Source organism: Eumetopias jubatus, unplaced genomic scaffold (genome assembly GCF_037043125.1).
Source record: "Eumetopias jubatus isolate StellerSeaLion01/CBP00866 unplaced genomic scaffold, mEumJub1_p1.0 scaffold_4, whole genome shotgun sequence".
Lineage (NCBI taxonomy): Eukaryota > Metazoa > Chordata > Mammalia > Carnivora > Otariidae > Eumetopias > Eumetopias jubatus.
Genome location: NW_028274810.1, coordinates 68,871,297 through 68,894,683, shown reverse-complemented (window position 1 = coordinate 68,894,683; position 23,387 = coordinate 68,871,297). Strand labels below are relative to the sequence as shown.

Below are 23,387 nucleotides of genomic sequence, written 5' to 3'. Positions count from 1 at the left end.
AAGGACCCAAGATTTCATAAAACCCAATTCCCACATCTCAGAGACAGGGAAATGGAGGCCAAGGTCACATAGCTATGTAAGAGTAGCATTGGAAGTTCATTCCAGGACCAAGAGATTATTTTCCCTCAATAACAACACTGACAAGGAGTAAAAAAGAACCATTTAACAAGGCCCAAGGGGGAACATGTTCTAAAGGAGTGCACTGGCCCTTGGGTCTAGGAATCATCTTTTTCAACTTCTTAAGTGAGAAAGGGCAAAGGAAACACAAAAGAGAAGAAAAGTCCTTTAGGTCCTCACAAGCTCTGGGAGCCAGTGAGACCCCTGCCCACCTTGTCTAAGCCTGAAAAGTCACTTAGATGGCAGTGTGGACTCTGAGCCACACTGTCTGGATAAGATCTTGGCGTTGGCCCCATCTTAACTGTGTGGCTTCTCTGTACCTCAGCCCTCATCTGGGCAATGTGGATCTTGCTTACCTCAGAGGGTTGTTTTAAGGATTAAATGAGATCAGTCATGGAAAATGTTGGGGAGACACTGCCTAGTTTGAGATCACGGCTACACATATGTTAACTGGTGTTACAGTTTGATCTTGGTAGGACAGTCAGGGTCTTCCACAAACTGGTCCCCACTTATTCCTCCAGCTTCTTCAACCATGTCCCTAATCTGTATACCACACAAGGCTCATACATGTTACATCCTATGAACTAATTGCAAAAAGGTGTCCCCTCCTGTGGGCTGACGTAATCCCTCCAAGTCCCAAGGCTGATCAGGCCTGGGCTGCATGCCAGCCTCCACCTGCCTTCTTAGCTGGTGCCTTTGTGCAGTGCGTGAACCTACACTGCGGTTTCTAGCTCTGACCATGCACAACGGCCATGTCAGACCACTTGCCATTCCCCAAGGCTCAGGTGGCAAGGCTGAGGCTAGGCACTGGGGCTCCAAGGCAGCTCCCTGGTTTTGACTCCTGGATTTCCTACTATCACAGGACCTTGGGCAAGTTATTTAACCATTCTGTGTGCATCAAGTTCCTTGTCTGTAATATGAGGATAATACAAGAACCTACAGCACAGGTTCATGGGGTTGTTAGGAGGAAGCTCCCATTTCAACCCCAACAGGGACTCTTACTGTCCAGCAATAAGAGAATGGCTCTTCCTCTCGATCCCCTTGTTTCCTCTTCCCAGAGGGAGGCGGTGAAACTGTTCTGATTGGTCCACTTAAGAAAAGGGGCAGAGCCTGTTGGCCCAGCCCCTCCAGGCATGACTTGCTGAGATCTGTGACCCCCCTGGGAGGGTCCATTCTGGCCTCCTCCCGTCATGTGCTGTGCCTTCTGAGAGGCAACTCACTTCCTTCTTGGCTTGGGGCTGGTGGCAAAGTTGAACTTTGGGGTGAAGTAGAAGGAGGCCAATTTTAGCCACAGAGATAAAGCATGCCTCCCAAATCCTGCTTTTACCAATAATCAAGCTAATTTCGACCCCTACTTTTCTGATCCCTCTACCTTCTTCTAAACTGGTGGGAGTAGCGGGGGGAGTGGGAGCAGGCATATGATGAGTTCCATCTTCAGTGGAAATAATATGTAAAAACACTTACAACAGGGCCTGCCTGGTAGCTTGCATAAGTTCAATTAATGTTTGTATTGTTATCAACACTGTTGTTGTCTAACATCATTCCTTTGTTTTAGAACGCCCCGCCTGCCAATCTCTTCCCCTGGCTAACTCCTCCTCATCCCTCAAGGCTCGTCTCACACAACACCTCCTTCTTGAGGGCAAGCACAGGTCAAAGCCCATCTCAGTTCCCCAGTGCCCAGTACCAAGTGTGTGTTGTGTGAAGGCCTGACGGAAAGAAGTGGTGGTTGGGGAGGAGGGAGGAAGAGGATTAAAGAAGAGGGAGAAGAAATGGTTGAGTTGAAAGACTTCTGAAGCAGAGGCAGACTACCAGCAAAGGCACAGGTGTGAGCAAGAGTGGGCCGGTTTAGGGCCCTCCAAAGGGCCCAGGAAGGCGAGAAGAGCGGATGGAGGGTGTTAGGGCAGGAGCAAGGTGGGCAGTGGGAGATGAACCTGAGAAGGAAGTTCCTGGACACTGCGCATGCTTGAATACCAGGCTACAGAGGTTAGGTTCTTGCTGATGGCCAACAGGGAGCCACGGGAGGATTTTACACAGAGAACTAACCACTCTTCAAGCAGTGGTTTAGGAACTAAGACCAGAAATGACAAAAGTTCTTGATTCTATTGTTTTGCTCCCCCAGACTCCCCAGCCACTCATTCTGGGTTACGGTCTCCTCAGAGGCCTGTCTTCGCTGTAGAATCAATTATTAAAATCAACTTGCTATCAACTCTAACTTTGAAATGCTATTCAGCTGCTTGCAGGGACAGAGATGGGGGGCTGCCTCCACAGACATCTAGCCATCTGGCCTTTTCTGTGGAACCTGGCTGCGAAGCTCATTTGAATAATTGGTTTTGGCGGTGTGCACTTGTGGGTTAGACACCTGATTACACTGCCAGCCCCAGTGCCCTTTCAGCCTTCTTAGAAACATCGCTCAGGTTACATAAAGCAGGAGAGGGCTTCTGGGAGGTGAGGCTGTCTGGCCCCCGTTGTCGCTTGCACTTCATTTTGACTAACCATAGGCTCGCTCACTGTGTGACCTTGAGCAAGTTACTTAGCCTCTCTGTGGCTCGGTTTCTTCTTTGTTCAAAGAGAGAGAGTGATTCCTACCCTGTCTACATGCCACAGGCTTCTTGTAAGGCTCTAGGGAAAGCCAGGGGAGTTGTGACTTAGCAGAAATACAAGTGGAAACAAGTAGGTTGAGGAGAGCTCAATGTCAGAAAGCAACACGTGTGCAGGCTGTATCAGGAGAGGTACGCCCCCAGAATGTCGGGGAGAAATGTGTGTGCAGGCTGCCTCAGAAGTATGTCCCCAGAATTAGGCCTGGGATCGTCCCTTCCTACTCCTGCTCCACTAGTTGCTCTATGAACTTAAGGGACTTTGCTAATCTATCTATGCCTCAGTTTCCTCATCTGTAAAATGAGAATCATGATAGAGATGTTCTGAGGATTAAGTGGAACAATATGTGCAGAATGCCTCGAACGGTGGTGGGCCCCGAGGTTCCATAGATGTCGACTATTCACCACCACCTTGTCACCTTCATCATCATCATCATAACTGTTCAGTCCTGGACACTAGGCCTCGAAGACAATGACAAACATCTGGAGCATGTTCAGAGGACAGCAGGAAGGACGGGCAGGGGAATGGATGTCAGATTGCATGTGAAAAGGTACAAGACTCTGGGGGATGTCCAGCCTGGGGGAAAGGAGATGGTAACGTCTGGACTGGAGAGGGGGGAAGTGAGGGGACACACGGTCTTCAGACAGCTAAAGAGCTACCACGTAAAAGACAGAATAAAACAGAATAATCCTTCGGGGGTAAAGCAGAAGGGATGGGCTGGCAGGCTTAGCCTGAATCCCAACCCTCTCTAACAGTCCAAGCTGGTAGCTTGGTGATGCTTTAGAAGGGCAGGAGCCACCCAGGCCTGGAGCTGGACAAATTGAGGGGAGCCTGGCTATTACTCTGGGGGACGACTGAGGGCATCCTGGCCCTGGGTGGAGCGCTGGACCGGAGGTCTCAGCTCACCTCCTGTTCCAAGGCTGACGGCGCTGTGACAGAGACCCCGAGGACAGGGAGTGTGGTCAGGATGGGGAGGGAGGCACAGTGAGAAGAGGGTGGCAGACCTCTTGGTGAGGTGATCCTTGCAATGGGTCTTTGGTTTCCATTTCTAGCATGATGAAAAGTGCAGTTTTTACACCGTCAAAGAACAAAGAGAATACTGACATGCATTTTACATTTTCTGTAGCTAATTGTATGTTCTATTCCATTTTGGAAAGTTTTTATTTTTTTAAGATTTTACTTATTTATTTGAGAGAGAGAGAATGGGAGATAGAGAGCACAAGAGGGAAGAGGGTCAGAGGGAGAAGCAGACTCTCTGCTGAGCAGGGAGCCCGATGTGGGACTCGATCCCGGAACTCCAGGATCATGACCTGAGCCGAAGGCAGTCGCTTAACCAACTGAGCCACCCAGGCGCCCCTCATTTTGGAAAGTTTAAAATGTTTCCTCCTTTGGATGTCAGGATGGGTAAGGTCAGCCAGTTATGATGCCTGTCTGTGTGTGTGTGCGTGTGCGTGTGCGTGTGCGTGTGTGTGTGTGTGTGTGTGTGTTGGAAATACCTTGCCTGGTATCAGCCTCTGCTGTGCTTAATGACATTTTGCTGTGCCAATCTCCTTTTTACTGTCTGTGTGTCTGGTGAATTCCTATATATCTTCCATCTTTCAAGAACACTCCCTCATCACTGCCAGTCAGAGGGAGGCGCTGCCTGATTTCAGGACACCATGCTGCTGGAGGCGAAGTCTGTAGGAGGCTAGGGTCAGCTTACCCAGATTCATAAACCTGCTCTGACCCTTCCTGCTGGGGGGCCCACGGCAAGTTCCTTTCTGCCTCTGTACCCCAACTTCCTTCTGTATTTAAAATGGAGCTATAGAAATAGACTCATCAATACAGAGAACAAATTGGTGGTTGATGGCATAGGGGATGGGCAAAATAGGTGAAGGGGATTGAGGGGAGCAAAATTCCAGTTGTAAAATAAACAAGTCCTGGAGATGAAAAGTGCAGCATCGGGAATATAGTTAATAATTTGTAATAACGTACGCAGACAGATGGTGACTACACTTACACCGAACGCCGAGTAATATATAGAATTGTCGAATCACTGTGTAGTCCACCTGAAACTGATATAATATTGTATATCAACTACACTCAATACAATCGCATAAAATTCTTTCTCCAGTTTTTGACGACTTTTTAAAAATTTCCTTGTGAATTAACTTTAGCTGTCCTTTAGTTTTCTCATAAGTTATTCAAGATTTTCTTATGGATTTCAGTAATTCCTCATATACTGATTAAATATTTTCTTACTGTGTTCTTTAGTTCCAGTGTATTCAGTTTTATGACATAAAAATGTTTAGCATGAGAAAGATGGGCTCTAGCACTGCCTCCATCCCAGGGCTGTTGCTAGTGTTAAATGAAATGCTCTATCTAATGCATAGTTAGTTGGCACTTAGACATTAGCACTATTAGCTAGGCCTCTGTGGCATCACACGCGCACCCCTCTAATACAAACATGGCTTTTTATTGGCAAAGGCAGCCTCTGATTTCCATCTGCTTCCCTAAGGCCCAGCGCAGGGCCTGACACTCAGCAGGCCCTCAATAAACCTTAGTTAAATTGGATTTACTGCACCAGAGCTTCCTTGGCTACGTGAGGATCACCAGGGCCAGGAGACACGATGTGGTGCGGGTCCACTGACAGGAGGGCCATGCATTTCCACCGCGGGGGCTGGGGTGCCATGCTATAAAGCTGGATCATTTCTGTGCCACCCCGAGGGGTCTGTGGCTCTCCCCCACCTCCATGCTCCCAAGAAGCACTGAGGTTTTCTGAAGATGAGAAATTTCATAGCATCCTGCTATCTTTTGGGTAACTGCGTATTTTATGATGACTAATAGGCAATTACTATGGTAATATTGCAATTCAGCATGTGTGAGGTTTGGGAAATGAGAAATTATGGGTAACTACTTTGGACTCATTTCTATGGTAACAAAAAGTAATTGTCATTAAATACCAGTTATACTGAGGCTGTACCTGGTAATTATAGATTTTTATGCCCAGAAACATAAATAAAACCAATAAATTTATTCAAAGGTCTATGACTGTTTACTTATATGTGGCTCTATGGAATATACAATGACAAGCGCCTAATTAAGAAATGCAAACCCAACACAGAGTTTCATATTGTCATATGGAGATGGAGAGTCTGTTTTTCAAATGCAAGGCAACTCGTGCATTACACATGCTCGGAAGGAATCAATCGCAGTGGGGTACAGCGAGGGGTGGGGCTGTCTGCTCTGCCGAGGGAGTGATGGGGAGGAGGAGGCGGCTGAGACAGCACGTATGGGCAGCCACGTCTGATGCAAGACACTGAGAACTGCCAACCCACCGACGCGACTGTAGACCAACTCAGCCCACCCCCCCGACCCCCAGTGGCCTTCCGACTGGGAGCTGCCTTGCAGCTTCTTGGCTCTGTAATACCTGAAGTTACAGGATTCATCCCTCAAGACCTCTAGGCCGCAGATCCCCCGGAACCCTCCGAAGATGCTCACATGGCATCAGTAGGGGTACCATTCTTATTATTTTTTTATTGTGGTAGAATACACATAACATACAACTTACCATCTTAATCATTTCTAAGTGTACAATTCAGTGGTATTATGTACATTCCTAATGCCATGCTATCATCACCACTGTCCATCTCCAAAACCCTTTTTATCTTGTCAACCTGAAACTCTGTACCCATTAAACCGTGACTCCCCATTCCCCCTTCCCTTTAGCCCTTGGTAACCATCATTCTACTTTCTGTGATTTTGACCATTCTAAGAACTTCATATAAGTGGAATCATACAGCATTTGTCTTTTTGTGACTGGCTTTAGTTCACATGGTATAATGTCGGCAAGTTCACCCATGGTGTAGCCATACCATTTTGATAGAGCCTCTCCCCAGTGCTACTACTAAATGGCAGAAGATGACTTCCACCTCATTTTCCTCTTCCAAGAGGGGAGGAGGGAAACTGAGGCCAGGGGAGAGGAGTGTCTCACCCAAGGACAAGAAAGCTCAGGAAGGTGGGGAACGCTAGAGTGCCGTTCTCTGCTTCCAGCTCCAGCTGGTGAGACAAAGGCCGTGTCTGGGGATGCAGAGAGTCCCTGGATATACCATGTGACTTCGAACCCGGCTCTTCACCTTCACAGCCTCAGTTTCCCCTTTGCTCAAAATAATATAATAGAAACTGACTTTCCTTTCTCAAAGAGTTGTTGTAAAGATCAAATGTGGTTTGTAAGTGACTTTAAACGTGTAATGTCCATACAGTAACAACACGTGGCTGTGCACCCAGAGCCTGCTAAATCATAGTGGCAGCCAATCGTGGTAGCCATGCCACACCAGGGTAAGATGGAGACAAGCGGGCTTAGGAGGCCACGTAGGTGCAAGTAAAGTGTTGGGAGGGGAGGCATGCGGCCAGGGCTCCTCCACACCAGAGACTATAGCTCCAAGCCACGGCACTGTTACTAAACCCCGCTGCCGACTTTATTCCCCCCCCCCCCGAAAATACCGATCAGAGACCCATTCCGTGCTGGGCGCTCTGCCGGGCTTGGGGGACAGGGGTGGACAACGTCCTGACTTCATGGAGTCTGCTGTCTAGAGATGGAGGTTGTCCTTAAACAGTCACATGAATACCCGCACGATTACCAACTGGGGCAAGGGCTAGGCAAGGGTGCTGCCAGTGCCCAGAGAGGCCTGAGTTGGCATTAAGCCTCAGACTGAGCTGAAAAGAGGCCCGCGTCGTTGGGGTGGAGTGAGTGAGGCAGAGCGTGTGGCTGCCCGGCGTCACTATCCCATGCCATAGCATCATTGCGGCCCACTGTGATGTCATTTCAGGCATGCCGCGGGCTCCCGGGGAGCATGCTGGCGCGCCTGTAACCAGCCAAGGCCCTCCTGACTCCTTCCGGAGGCCAGCATCCAGGCGCAGACCCGGGAGTCAGGTTAGCAAATGCTCCTGCCTTCCGCACAAAAAGCATGATCTGTCATGCCGCAGAGGCCATCAGCTGCGCTTAAATGCTATTTTACTATAAATTCCAGAGTATAGGTACTTGTCTTATTAAATACAAGTTCTGTGTGATTAAACCTGGGAAATCTCCTGCCTTTCCTTCCCAGATTGGAATACAGGTCTCTTTAATGTAGAAGAAGGAATGGGGCGGGGGGGAGGGGTGGGCAGGAGGAGCAGCAGGTCCCTGGCCGTGAGGGCAGGCCTGTGTCTCATTCTTCACGCAGGGTCTGGCATGTCTGGGGTAGGCCTGCTTCCTGGGCTGCTCCTCACAGGCTACACGATCTAAGGCAGATTATTTCACTTCTCTGAGGCTTGAGAGACTGCACATCCTGAGGGGCTGTTAGGAGGGAAAGAGAGCAGGAGAGAGGTGGCGACCTGGCGGTCTGTGTTCCAACCTGTTTCCAGCAATGTGATGCGTTCCTCTGAGGTCCAGTGCTGTTCACTGCCCCAGAATTCTGACAACTTTCCTTCCCTCCCTCCCCAAATCCCTTCCTTGCTTCCTTTGCTCCTCCCTCCCGCCCTCCCACCTTTCCTTCAGTCCTCAAGCTAGCTGGAGTAGATTTTCATTATTTGCAAGCAGAGAAATCTCAGTGAACACCCTCCTTCGCAAACTTGTGTGGGGATGAAATGAGATAAGCGTATGAGTGCTTGACACGGCACTGGGTGGGCAAGCAGAATTCTTGGAGTGGTATTTTCCAAAATGAGTTTAATACCACTGAGGGCTAGGGGAGGGTGTAGGGGGAAACAAGCTCTATAGGAAAAGGGTTCCTTGACTCATCTTTGGGAAATACTGGGTACTATGTTCCCCTCTTGAGATTCCTATTGATTAGCATATTCAGAACTGAAAGATCTTATTGTGAAAGAACACATTTAATTTTGCTTAACTCTGTGTTTCCCAAACTCCCTCAAACTCCCAACTCCTTTCTCCCCTACAATGCCTAGGCAAGTCCCTCCGGGATGGGACACGCTGCTGTAGTCAGGCAGGGCTGGCCTGGAGCACCTCTAAGGCACCTTGAAGCCCTCAATCCTGAGACTTTATTATTATTTTTCACCTTCTCCAAATCTTTAGTAGTGAATTCTCCTGATTGATAGACTCTATGTTGCAACTCAGAGCTGTTTTAGCAACAGGATTAATGCCTGTGGTTAGAGATTTGCTCCAGCTCTTATAACGAGAAACACATATTCTCACTAGGAAAACGTTGGGGGTTTAAACTTCAATAGAGAACCACTTCTGAGGGTTGGAGCTCTTTTACCCTTAAATCCCCAAATCGGACAATCTGGAGCTTGAAGACATACAGAAAGCGTCTAGTTCCCCATCACCACCCCAGGGGCCATTGAAAGCCCAGAGAGGGGAGACATTTTGGTCAAGGTCACAGACTTCTTTCCCATTTGCCACCCCTGGACAGCAGATGATGACATAAATAAGTCTGTAGAGTGGACAGCATTGACCTCTTTCTGACCATTGCCACTCTTGTAATTAAACAGAAATGTTAACATAAAGAAATGGTCTTTCCACCACCATTACTGCGAACAGTGTGCTCTGTCCAGGGAAGGTGGACAGGCATTGCTCTCAGGCCTGCAGCAAGCCATAAAACCTGCCGGCGCTAATGAACCATTGCTTGAGCCAATTAAGAGAGGAAGCAAAACTGTCTTTAATTAAGGCATCATGCATCCCATGGGCTCTCTCTAACTTATACCCAGAGGTATTGGGAAGCCCCTCTGGACCCAGTTGCCATGCTTTTGGAAAGCAGGAAACCAACTCTGTTTAAAAGGGACCTGGCCGGGTATTGAACAATCTGGGTTCTGATCTGAGCTGTACCTCTGACCTTGGGTAAATCCCATCTCATGTGTAGCCTTAGTTTCTTTATCAATGAAGTCATCCCTTTCCTTCACTCATGTTCATCAAATAGTTTTTGAGCATCTACTGTAGGCTGATCCCTGCTACCAGGCACCATGGACACAAGGACCGTGAAGTCTCAGTCCCTGCTCTCTGCTGGCTTGAAGGCCAGTGGAGTCCATGCAATGGGATAAGTCTTGTTCAATAACCAGGCCTGTGGGTGCTTAGAGGAGGAAGTAACTAATTCTGTTTGGGGGTTTGGGGAATGCTTTCCAGAACAGGAGACATGAGCTGTGGTACGAAGAAGGGTTAATAAGATAAGGAAGGGATAGCAGGTTCTGGGCAGAGGGCAGCCTTGAGGAAGGTTAGGAATCAGGGACCAACAGGACATGTCTAGGGAGCTAGGCTTTGCTTAGAGTGGCTATTAGAGTGGAGAGTGGGGGGTGAGGCAGAATGGTGGACAGATAGGCACCAGGTCAGACAGAGCCTCTCATGCAAAAGCTGCAAGGCTGAATGTTACTTTGAAAGTTGTGGGACTAATCTGCTCTAAAGATACGTAATGTGCACAGTGAAATTAGACAACTAGTCAGTGTTTCACTGGCTGTGTGACTTGAGGCGAGTCTGTTGCCTCAACTGTCAAGTAAGAGTAATCACACTATCTCAAAGGATTCAATGTTCTATTGGCAGATGATCCACCGGGCAGTGAAATTTTAGACTATAAATTATGGTGCTCAGCCAGAAGAAAGAGAGTTCAAGGTCTGAGAGCATGAGTGCATGTGAAGCGAACTTGTATGCCCACATCAGAGAGAAATGCTGCTCAGATGACCTGGGATGCCACCCTCCTTCATTAATTTTCTCCAAAAAGAAACACAGAATCAAAATAGTCATTGCTATCACCCCCATAGGATATTCTGAAAGCACATTTGTCTCCACCATTTCTTTTGATTCTCACCAGTGCCCTGTCAGGTATGTGATCATTGCCTTCATTAGGAAACTGATGCTCAGTTTCTCGAAACCGTTTAAAAGGGACCTGGCTAGGTATTGAACAATCTGCGTTCTGATCTGAGCTGTAGCCTTTCCAGTAGCCGGAAAGTGAATTCCCCAAGGTTACATGGAAGTGAGTGTCCAAAATGATTCTAGCTCTCCTGATTCCTGGCCCAGCAAGCTGATCAGAAAATCCCAGTAAGTTACCTCAGGTGGCTATGCATGAAACATCCAAGGATCATTAGCCACATTCTCAAAAACCAGGGTAGAAACTTCCTCTAATGAACTCATGGGTAAGATGAAAATTCTTTCTCAAAAATATATCCCCTTTTTCTCCTTGCTTCCATCCCACCATCCCAGCTTCCAAGCATTCTCCCCTGCCCCTCACCTGTAATTGCCCAGGTAGACTCCATCAGGGTTGAGCATTGGTGCAATCTTGAAGACCAGGTGTTCCCGTAGGACACGGGCAATAGGGTGCTGGCTTATGAGGAAGTCAATGATCCCTAGGGAAGGAGAAGAATCTGGGTTAACCTCAAAGTGTTTCAAGAAGGAGGGAGCGTATTTTCTTCAGCTTGGAAGCAGTAAGAGCTCCAAAGGTGATTTTTGGCCTATGTTGTCAACCACTGTGGGTATATGGTTATGGATTAGTGTTGCCTGGGGAATTCTACAACTATATCTCTGTTTCCAAGAGACAGTTCAAGACATAATGTTGAAGCCCATGGGCAGATGAAAGAGCATGTGTCCTGCTGCAAAGCACCGCGCAGGCGTCTAAGAAAAGAGCATTTGAGTTGTGCCTTGGAGGGCCCGGATTTTGACAGACAGAGATGGGGGAGAGGCAGGATAACTCCGAACGATGAATTAAGAGATATTCTCTAATGTCTAAGTGTTGACATTGGATTGGACAATTATGGGGTCAGGGACTCAGGGATCTAAACCTTCCTGTTGTTGGTAGTCACACCAGAAGACAGAGAGGAGGAGGAATTTGGTTAAAGTCACATGAGGAGAGGGAGGTTTCTTTGATATCCCAACTCTGCCCCTCTCCCCACTTTGAGGACCCGCTGTTCGCAGACTCTGGGTCTGGCTGTCCTTGCTGCTTCTCCCTGGCACTAACAATTGCCTCCAGGTCACCAAATTTAGAAAAGCTGAATTCTCCATGATTCTCCTCCCACAATCAGGCAGTCAGTCCCCAGATCTCTTCCTTGAATCTAGCAGATCTGCCCTGTATCTCCATCCCTTTGCTGCACATCTATTCTAGGCCACCACCACATCTGGACTGAATGACTGCGACCACTTTTGGAACGTGTCCTCATCGGTACAGCCAAAGTCATTTTCCTAAAGTGCAAATCTGAGCCTGCCCTCGTTGGCTTCCTTCTGGTGATAGACTGCATACCTTGACAGGAGCGGGGGTGAGGAAACAAACAACCCAAGTCCTCACCCTTCCCTTTCCTTCTCCACATTTCTTAACTCCTTCTTCAGAGACCTGGAAAACAATAGGCAAAATGGAGCTCTGGCATTCCATGAAATAACTGTAATGCTGGAAAGCGGTAGGAGGATGCACAACCCTCCCAGAGTGTAGAAGGGAACTCCTTTCCTGCTGGGGAGAGAAGGAAAGGCATCAAGGAGAAAGAAGCTTTTGAGCTAGGCCCTGGAAGATAAGCATGTTTTGACAGACAGACAGGAGGAAGCAGCAGGTTAACTACGAACAATCCATGGGCCAGTGGCAGCACTTAGCTCCTGGAATGATAAATGGCTCCACAGTACATCCCAAAGCTGCTGTGACCAGTGAGGGACATCTCAGGGTTTTCATTAGGCCAGGGCTCAGAATCCATTGGCAGCCGAAAGCCAGTTGGACATCATCTACTTCTCGACCGACACGGCAGTAGACCAGATGCCCTAATTTATTTGTTGGTCTTCATATTAAAGCTGCAGTTTGCCAGTAAACAGTCAGGGTAATGATGCCAGGTGCCCTTGTTAGGGGCTAATAATTGCTTAATCTGTCCACTAATTGACCCCAGCTCCCGGAGCAGCCCTCCATCAAGGAACCAGCCTGCGCTCAGGGCCTGGCCACGCTGCCTCAGAGAATGACAGAGAATGGCTTCTGGAAATGGAGTAGCTCATTGTGATCCATCCTCCTTCACAGATGAGCAGATTAATTGGGCTGCCAATTAGGCAGCTAATAAAAGGATGAGAGAAGACAAAGCCAGGACAGAAGCTGCAGCCATCCAGAGCTCCCTCTCCCATAGTGAGTGTGGGGCAAGGAGAGGAGAGGTTTTAGACTCATCTCTCAGCTAGAGGTCAGATACAGCTCAACAGGAATCATTCCCCTCGATCAGGAAATTGGGAGGAGAGCCTTTGCTTTTGTGAGTGTATGTGAGGGGGTGGCAAGTGGAGAGGAATATGAGGAGAAATGTTGGAGAAAGCAAGAGTGGAGAGGAAATGCCGCCCCTGGTCAAAGGCCAAAAGCATTGCATGGACTGAGGAAGCAGAAGGACTTGGGCACCTACATTCGGACCCTAACTGGTTATTAGCTGGAGAAGCTACTGGCTTTCTCTGCCCAGTTTCCTCATCTTGATACAGGAGTAATAATAACCAATCTGGAAGACTGCCATGTGACTGGGGTTAGAACACCTGTACTTGAACTGCCTGACACAGCACCTGGAAAAGGTCATGTGCTTTAATCAACTCACTGAGATCGAAGATTGAGAGGCATTGAGGGTAGAAAAAGCAGAATGGAATTTGGAACTGGGGGTCCTGGTCTGTGAGGTTTGCTAGCAATGAGACTTGGGAACAAGGATGCTGAATTGAAGAAGCCAACAAACCAGTCGTCTGAGAACTTGGGTTTTAGTTGTGGCTCAGTTACTGTGTGCGCTTTAGAAAGGCTCCAGCCTACACTCATCTTTAAAGTTAGAAGAAAGAAGTCAGTAATTCCCAAGGACACATTCCACACTGGCAGTCTGGGATTCCATCCTTTCATTCCTCTCCCCCAGAGTAGAAGGATCCTCATCTATCAAGTGAGGAGAATAATCTCCCTCCTGTAGGGAGACACAATCAACCTCCTTAGATCAGTCTCTGTTCTTTGGTAAACAAGTTTGCTGGGTCCTTTCTTTTGAATTGATTTAATCAGGAAGGTGGAAGAAAGCAGGACAATGGGAAGACTGGAGGCTTGAGAGGCTGGGGGAGAGGAAGGAAAAGTGGTAGATGATCAGAAATTATAGCCGGGCCACAGAGATCGTTGCCCTGGGCTGACCTTGGCCTGGTCAGGATGAACCTCACCAGGCAACCCCAAATAGCTATTCATAGTTATTTCTTCTAGTGTACTTGGTTCAGGGCAGGGTACACGGCAGGTGCTTAATAAATGCCCATTGGTAGACTGGCCCCAGGCATTCATTTGACTTTGACAGAGTATAGGGTCAGCTGAACTGAAAATCACTCATTCCATAAACATTCACAGGGCCAGGTCCGCACCATAAGCCTGGCACTGCAAGATACAGAAGGGGTTTCTGCCCTAGAATATGCACAGTGAGAAAGCAACTCCCATTGTAGTGATGGGCTCAGGTGGGAACAGCCGGGGAGCCCTGAGAACCCAGAGGGCCTGGGAAGGGGCTGTGGAGAATGGAGTTGTGAAGGATGAGTAGAGTGAGCCAGATGAAGGGGTGCCAGGAGAAGGCGTTCCGGGGAATCCTACACAAAGGCTGTAAGGTGAGGGAGAAGGAGGCCCATTTGCCAATGAAGAGCTCTTCAATTTAGGGCATAGCTTCGTGATTAAAGGCACAGACTCTGAAACTGGACTATCTGGGTTTGAGTAGCCGTGTGGCCTAACCTCTCAGGTGCTCAGTTCCACATCAGTTAAGAAGGAAAGAAGAAAATTGCCATGGAGGTTGTTGTGAGGATCTCTGTAAGTTAGTAGAAGCAAAGTGTCTGGCCCATAGGAAATGGACGTGTGTGTTGTCTGAACCTTTGCTCCCATTTGGTTTGGCTGAAGGTGTGGGGATGAGAGGATGTTGAGAGAGAAAGAGAAGAGGTAAACGGGGACTTGCCAGTCCAGCTGAAGGATATGAAGGGCACAGGAGACCACTGCCAAGTACAGGGGCAGACCTGGGCTTCCCCACTGCAGCATGGAATGTGGTTTGGGAGGAAGGAAAAGCAGAGGGCTCGGAGTCCTGAAGGTGGACAGGGTGGAGGTCAGGGGCAGAGCTAGCAGAGAACCAGCGAACATAGAGTCTTGCAGTCAGGAACCAGGGTCTGACATGGTGCTGATCTGCAGTGACCAAGGCCCAGAAAGTCTCGAGGATGTGGCAGGTGCAGGGGAAGCAGTGTGGATAGATGGTGACATGGATGATGACATTATTTGTCTACCATCCCCAAGAGCATCACCATTCTTCGCTGACATTACACAATCCTGGGGAAAGCTGATCCCCAAATGGTGGAGATTAAGTTTTGGTTCCCTGGCAGAATGGGACCTCAAAATGGGAAGTAAGTTCAGTTACAGAGAAGTCGGGAAAGTTACATTTCCTGTGCCCTGGGGGTTTGGGGATTGGCGCTTGCATCTGCTGTTCAAGTCTTTCTTTCCCTCCAGACTGCGAGCTCCAGGCAGGCAAGGACAGGTCTACCTCTTGGCCACTATCTTGCCAGCATGTAGCTCAGTGCCGGGCGCAGGGAACATCCTCAGTAGATATGTGTGACATGAATGGATAAAGACAGACCCGTGATGTGCACTGTATGTTCTTTAGCTGGGTTGACCTGTAGTTCCCTTGGCTCCATGTACAGGTAGAAAAACAAAGGGTGCTGATTTCATTTGCTGAACGTCTCACAGGGGCCCAGATGGGATTCTGATCCAGTTCTCCTGGCTTCAAAGTGGTGCCCTTTCCATTAAGGCAATATGGAAGAGTCAGGAGTCTATTTGCATGTGATTTGTAGAATGATTTGCATATACGCCTGCAGGATTTTCTCTCTAGAGAGTTCTGTGTAAGGTTTATTGTTGTTGCCTCTAAGAGGCAATATGTTGCAGTGGGAGGAGCTCAGGCTTCAAGTGAGACAGTTGGGGGTCTCTGCGGGACCCAGAGTGTGGGTCACATGAAAGCAGCCACTCCAGGCCTTCCCCTGACCAGGTCCCTGTCTGCCCTGAGCTCAGTCCAAGGGCCTCCAATTATGGAGTCACAGGGAGTCTGGCCCTGAAGAACCTGAGGCTCACAGTCTTCGTTCTTGCCCTGCCACCCCCAACCCTGCCCATTTCACAGATGTGAAAGAAGTGAAAAGCCCATGACCCCTCACCCCCACCCCAGTGGGTCTGGTGTTGCACTTATAATGTGAGGCTGTAAGGGATAGAGAGATAGAGAGAGAGAGAGAGAGAGGAGAAGAGGGAGACTAGGGGAGGGATAGAGGTGGGAGGAAGACAGTGGGGGAGGGGAGGGGGAAAGGATCAAATGTCACCACTTCACTGTAGGAAACATTAGGTTGTGCTTGGTCCCGGTGGCTGTGAGTGCATGGTGTGTGTATGTGTGTGTGTAGGCGTGTGTGTCTCTCCCCTCTCTTCCTCTTATCACCCCAGGGTAACCCCGAGGAGTGAGCCCCATAGTCTGAGCCCCGGAGGGCTCCATGGCCCATGGCAGCAAGGCTCACTTAATCCTCATAGCATCCCCTTGAGGACCACATTGCTGCCCCCGTTTTGCAGGTAAAGAAACAGAGGCTCCAAGAGGTGGGAACTTGCCAAAGGTTGAGGCCAGGAGGTGGAGGTGGTAGGACTTACACTCAGGCCTGCCCAAGTCCAAGGCCTTGGCTCTGCCCACTTCCCCATGCTGCCCTCCAAAGGGTGGCGTGCCTCGCCCATACTCGCATGCATAAATATGGGTTTGATTGAGTCAATTATGAAGGCTCCTCAGAGGACAAGTGTTCTGCCAATGGCACTTTTTGGTGAGAGTTGTCCCAACAATCCCAGGAAGCTTCAGTGAAAGAACATTCACTCCACCAGAAATCAGACACCTGAGGTCCAGTCCTGGCCAAACCTCTGACTTGCAATCCGGTCTTCCTGGTGCAGAAATGAGGAGGGCTCCGCTAACAGCTCCCTCAGGAAAATAGCAAGGAAGGAGGTGGGCGGGGGCACACAGCACAGAAGCTACACACCTGGGTTTGGGAGCCCTGCGGCGGTCAGAGGAATCACACCAGGCACCTGCAAGGTGCTCCATAGTGACCCTTCTTTAGTGCTTATTGCCGTATTCCAGACACTGTCCTAAATGTTTTATGGCTGTGAACTCATTAATCTTTACAACAACCCTATGATGCAGGGTTCCTATTGTTATTTCCCTTTCAAGACAAAGGAACTGAGGCACAGAGAGACTATGGAATGTCCCCAGGGTCATACTGTCCTACGCGGAAGAGCTGGGATCCAATCCCAGGCAGGCTAGCTCCAGAGACCGTGCTGACACACACCCCGCTACAGGGTGGTTCCGGAGCTCCTTGGATCTTTCATGTCACGGCTGGAGAATGAGGATGGTTTGGCCTCACAGAGGCCATGAGTGGGGTTGGGGGCAGCCGAGGGGTAACTGAGAATCAGCCATCCAACCGCCAAGAGGAGCCTTGAGGAGATCGAAGCCTTGCCACCTTTACCACCGCCCCTCCAGAGTTTTGTGATGACAGTGTTTCACTCTGCTCCCAGCAGCAGGTGCATCAGCTGCTCGGCTGTGAGGACTGTGCTCCCAGCCAGATGGGGAGGACCGGGCCCCACATGTCTGCTCCCCGCTCAAGGTCACTGAGCCGGTGAATGTGGAAGAAGCATGAACTGAGCTGAAGGTATCTCAGCCATCCTTCCAAGCCTTGGACTCTGCTGCCTTCCCCAGCACAACGTGGGCTGGGGAGGGGATGCAGCCAGGCCCTGTGGGGCTGTGGTCTGGCCTGTCTCCTGGGGGCCAAGAGACCCTTGGGAAAGACGGTGCCTCAGTCTCTCACTGGCGAAGTGGGGGAATGATGGTGTCTTAAGCTGCCTCAAGAAAGGACAGATTGTGTCTCCAGGGACGGTTACAGAGATAGGGAAGGAGGAAGACCAGGATTGAAGAGATGGGGCCCAGGCCACATCTGCCATGAACTCACTGTGTGATCCTGGGTAAGCTACTTCACTTCCCTGAGCCTCCCCATTCTCACTTGGGAATGCACAGCAACTGTTGTGGGGTGCCCAGAGTGCACCAAGCTTGGCCTTCTAGCACTTCCCATCCCTGAGTGAGGCAAAAGAGCATGTACAGGCTTGGGAGACCCAGACTCAAAGTCCCCTTCTGCTGTTTACTGGTTGTGTGACCTTAAGTCTCCTATTTCTGAGCTCAGATTTAGAATCCCAGAACCGAAGCGGCCATTCACCCCTCACAATAGCCCAATGGGACAAACAAGATAATCCCCATTTTCCAGATGTAGACAATGATACTCAAAGATCCAGCCCTAGGCCTCAAATAGCTCATGGTTTAAAGGGAAGAAACAAATATAAATCAAATTTGTAACAAATCAGGGTGATAAAGATGACCAGCGGGTAACCACAGTGCAGGCGCAAAGCAGAGGCTGAAGGGTGTGGGACGGGGGCCCACAGAGGGTGCTTGAAATGAATGGTGGGAGATAGGAGGTGTTTGCCAAGTGGCAAGGGGTGGGCAGAGGAGCAGCAGATGCAAAGGCCCAGTGGTGGGAAGAAGGTTGTCCATTCAGGGTTAAGTTGTATGGGGCGGGGATATAATGAGGCTTGGGCCAGGGAACCTGGCAAGAGCCAGATGGTGGAGGGTTGTGAATGTCATGGCAAGGAGTTGGAGTTTATATTGAGAAGGTAGAGGGAAGGCTTAAAAGGCCCTGCCAAGGAGTAAACATTGATGGAAAGCCTGTGGGACAGCACGGAGCCTACCAACTTGGCACCAACCAGATCCCTTTTTGGCAAAGCAGGCTCAACAGAGAAACACCCGAGCTGAACTCAACTTTTCTAGGTCTCAGGCCTTGTCTGTAATGTGGGATGGTGACCCTGCCCTCTGTCTGCTGCCCACGGAGGAGGTGGGCCTGGGAGTTTGGGCTCCCAGAGCTGCAAGTTTTGACAGTAAGGCTACCGTCTTTTTACAAACAAGGACAAAAGAGTTGCATCTGATCAGCTGGGGGAACAGGTCTGCTGCCAAGTTCAGTAACTGACAGATGGCTGCAAGTAGAGGGGTTGGTAAAACCAGGAGGGACCTGGGAGAGGTTACTGCAAGGACAGTGCTGGGAGGAAAGAGGATGGGAGTGAGAAGGCCAAGGAGTGAGCTGGGGTGACTGCAGCTGGGAGGTGAGACACCCAGCCTCTTCAGAGCGGCTCAGCTTTGGGCAGTCCTTACTGTCCCTGAAACCCAGGCTCCGGGTCTGAAAGAAGGGGGGAGGCAGTCCTGTCTAATCACAGCGCTGTATGAATACGAATGGGAAAAGAAGACTCACATCTATCTGCAAGAGCGCCTTAGTGTTTACAAAGCAGGTTACCTGCAGCGTATTTTCAGAGCACCGTGGGGAAGGGGGCAAGGTCTGTTGTGGGTGTCGGCGGAGTGCCCGGCACAGGACTGGGTGGGTGTTGGCATGCATCTTACACCAGCTTCACGGCAGCCTTTGCAAATAAGTATTGATATCCTAATTTATTTTACATTGAAGGAAACTGAAATCACACTGCTAGGAAGTGGCAGAGCCAACGTTTGACCCCAAGACAGCCTGATGGCAAAACTCCAGATACTTCCCCAGCAGTCTGCTGTCTCCCTCAAGTTATATCATTTCTATGGGGTTTTTTTAAATATTCCTTTGACTTGAAGGTCATTTTGAGACTAAAAGGAGATAAATTACTTAACTTCTCCAAACTTACATAATTATATGTAAGAATATAGTTAATATTAATTCCTATGACATAGAAAAATTAATATAATTAAAATGAATTACATTAATGAAATAAATAATAAAAATAAAATAAAATATGTAAAGTGCTTAGAACTGTGCTTGGCACATAGGTAGTATCACATTTTATATACGATATGCCCACTAGATAGGTAAAAATGCAAGCGTATTGGTGAGAATGCAGGACAGTGGAACGCTCATGCATTGCTGGTGGCGGTATAAAGGTCTCCGAGAGAAACTTGGAGATATCTAGTAGAGTTGAGGATGCATATATCCCGTGACCTGTCAACAGCCTTCCATGGCTCTATACCCTGGAAAAGCATTTGCACGTAGGCACAAGGCAACATACATAAGGACATCTGTATCAGCATTGTTTGTAGGAAAAAACACTGGAAACAACTGAATTGTCCAGGAGAACAGAAGACAGGTGAGCTGAGGCACCCAACAGACATGGAATGGAGCACCTGGTGAAAAGAAGTGAACTACAGCCACACTCACCACCACGGATATTGGGGGAAAACAAGTGCCAAGGTACACAGAGTGATACGGTTTTTTAATTTTATAAAAAGTTCAAAAACATGTGAAATGAAAGCCTACACTGTTTAGGAATGTTTATGTGAATAGTAAAACTATTGAGAAAGGTGACAAAATACAAACTTATTGCTATCTGTGGGAGAAGGAGGGTAGACGGGAGGACAAAGGATTTAAAAGGAATACATAATATCCTGCTTCTGAAGCTGGTGAGTACCCGGGCATTCATTAAATTCTGATTTATATATTATTCATTGAATATGCTCATATGGCTCTCTAATTGAATATATATATGTATGCATGTATATATATTGTTGACTAAATATATATTTTATGTGGACTAAATATTTAATAATAAATGAAAATGCAATTATAAAGAGGTATACTTGAGATGAAAAATTATGTCTTATTTACCCCTGGTTGTCTGATGCAAAGCATGTTTCCTTGCTCATAGGAGGTATTTCTAAAGTTGTTTATTAAGTGAATGACTGAATAAATGAGTGAATAGATACCTTCTAATTCTTATCTCCCCACTTTACTGCACTCCTACCAACATACATACTGGCCTGGGGCCAGATTTCTTACTTTTGTAACTCCCGGAGACAAGAAAACCAGGCTAGGGAGTGTAGGTGATGCCATATGGCTTATCCTCAACATGACACATATGAGAGAACTCCGTTCAGCCCTACCCAACCATCCATCCATCCATCCATCCATCCATCCATCCATCCATCCATCATCTATTCATTGTTCCACTAATACATGTAGTTAGTAAACACTTATTGAAAGAAATACTAATGGAGATCGGTGTAACCTCTTTAGAAATGAAGTAAATTCGCATCCGAGATAATGACTCTGCATGTGACCACACTGTCCCAGAGGCCATGACAGTGCCCCAGTTGGATATGGGGGGAAGGCACAGGATGCCCATAAGATTTTGCAACTCACCTTGGCACACAAATGAAGAGGGTGTTTCCCCTGGGTGGACTCGTCCCGTGATGAATACTACCTTCTGCTCTGCTCCTTCCCGAAGGTTGTCTGTAAAAGAAAATGGAAGGAGGTTGTTCAGGAGGTCAGGAAAAGCTGAGACTGGGAGCTGGTATGTAGGAGAGAAGGACAGGGAAGGGACTGGGTGCTTTACATTCAATTCTTAAATCAATGGATTGGAATCATTAAGGCCCGGCCATTGGTGACTAATGAAATTATGTCCCTGACTACCCAATATTCAAAGACTACATTCCTATTGATGCAATTGATCACGTTAATATTACCATCTGTAGACATCCTGTGAGTGAAGCCAAATTCCAGACTCACTGATTGTGACCCAAGGCAAGTTGTGTATGCTTTCTGAGTTTTGATTTGCTAATCAAATCAAATCCACGTGTATACACTTGGAGAGTACTAGTGATGAAACAAGCTTACACATTGCTTAGTACACAGTAAACACTCAGTAAATAATGGAGTAAAGAAAGTAGCTGTTTCTATTAGTCATAGTAGCACTGCCATTTAATTAGGGCCTTTTGTGTCAGGCACATTATATACATTACTTAGAGTTCTACAGAAACGTGCACAGTTAATATTCCTTTTATAGAGGCAGAAACTGATGCTTAGAGAGGTTACATAACCTGTCACACAGCTAACAGGTGTGGGTCGAGCTGAGATCAGAACTCAAGCCCTTGTTTGACCTTGATGAAGTAACAGGGACCAGATTTCTCTTTCAACTTAAGCCAACTAAAAAATCGGACAAACAGACAAAACTGTTTTCAGACAAGAGGCAGTGCAAGACTAATGCATGGAAAAAGTATGCCCTCTGATTGCCCTGGCTCTTTGCCTAGAGGCCCATTCCAGACCAAAGAGCAGAGAGGGGTATCCTGAGCAGACCATGGAAATCTCACTGAGATTAAACTTCAGAGAGTCTGAAGCAGGTGGTAGCTGGGGGGAAACTGCACATTCCAGAGAAGACAGAAGTCTGTGGAAAAAGAATCCCAGAAATCTGTCAAGGAGTCCTCAAGTGTGTTTGTGGGTCCCAAGATGTACACACAGAGGGTGAATCTCCACGATGTGGTGCAAAAATGACCAGGGAGCTGTGAACCACATGGCTGCCAGGGCTCACACAGGGCTAAGAGTCATTTGAATTTCCACCACCAAAGTGGTAGTCCTCACTGATCACTCAGGGCATTCAGGAGAGAACCTAGAAGGGCCATGTCTTGGTGGTGGGGCTAAACTACTCTAGACTCATTCTAACAAAATTTTAAAATCACAGAAGTTTCAAACTGGACAGAAGAAACTTAACTGCCTGCCATATAAAGTGCAACTCTCTTTAAGGAAAGATAATAAAATCCAGACACTCAACAATGTACAATTCACAATCTCCAGCATCCAATAAGAATCATTAGACATGCAAAGTAGGAAAATATGATCCAGAATCAGAGCCCAAGCTCTTGCTACTTCTACAGAAGTCTCATTCGTATAATAAAGTTTAGCTATTGTGCAAAGAGATTATTAGACAAAAGCAGTGGCCAAGAGTGACATTCCCAGAAGGAAGGGGCAGGAGGGTACTTAGTCCCTGGCAGAGGAAGGCCAGATCAACCCAGAACAGAACCATGACTGGAAGCAATTTCAGAAGTCAACATTGAGACAAGCTGGGTTAAAGAATAATACCATCTATGTTGGAGGATGATCTGGAGGGAGAGGGGAGGTAGAAATAATTAACAGGGTTTTTACCTCTGAAATGATAGGGACAGGTTATTTTGAATGAGTTTATGATCTCAACAGTCAATGCACCAATGTCAGAGACTAAAATAAAATATATATAGGGCACCTGAGTGGCTCAGTCGTTAAGCGTCTGCCTTTGGCTCAGGTCATGATCCCAGGGTCCTGGGATCGAGCCCTGCATCGGGCTCCCTGCTCAGCGAGAAGCCTGCTTCTCCCTCTGCCACTCCCCCTACTTGTGTTCCCTCTCTCGCTGTGTTTCTCTCTGTCAAATAAATAAATAAAATCTTAAAAAAATAAATAAAAAATAAAATTAAAAAAAATATATGTATTAACTTTATTAAGCCTGATTCTAATGGCTTGGGACTTGCTTGGTCTATTGGGATGACCGTTACTGAGGTTACTGCTTCCCTAATACTAGGCGTCTGAGAGGCAGCGAGAAATACAGTGGAGCCAAAATTCATTCTTTTTTTTTTTTCCCCTAAAATACATTCTTGAGAACTCACCCTGTGCTCAGCTCTGTGCTAGGCACCTTTAGGAACAAAGGGAGAGAGAAGTTTATGGTTTAAAAGAGGAGTTAGACACCTGAATATTTCCTAGACTGAATATAAGCTCCTCCAGGAAGAAGCTGCAATTTTCATGGTTATTTTTAACACCATTCCCAGGACACTGTGTGGACTAGCACTCAGGAATTGGCTATCGAATTAAAAATACTTGTATAGATCATGGCTTGTCTTAGTTAATCGTCATCATACCTCTGTGAAGTGGA

At 47.8% G+C, this 23,387-nt stretch overlaps 1 protein-coding gene across 1 annotated transcript in view; it reads right to left on the bottom strand.

Annotated features, from left to right (window-relative positions):
- The window catches only part of AGBL4 (AGBL carboxypeptidase 4), a 1,510,278-nt gene that overhangs the window by 99,974 nt on the left and 1,386,917 nt on the right, over positions 1-23,387 (bottom strand). Inside the window, exons 7-8 of the mRNA XM_088022849.1 lie at positions 20,855-20,944; positions 10,899-11,013 (exon numbers count right to left, since the gene is read on the bottom strand). Coding sequence (XP_087878975.1) covers positions 10,899-11,013; positions 20,855-20,944 — 205 coding nt within the window. The remainder of the gene's footprint in view (positions 1-10,898; positions 11,014-20,854; positions 20,945-23,387) is intronic.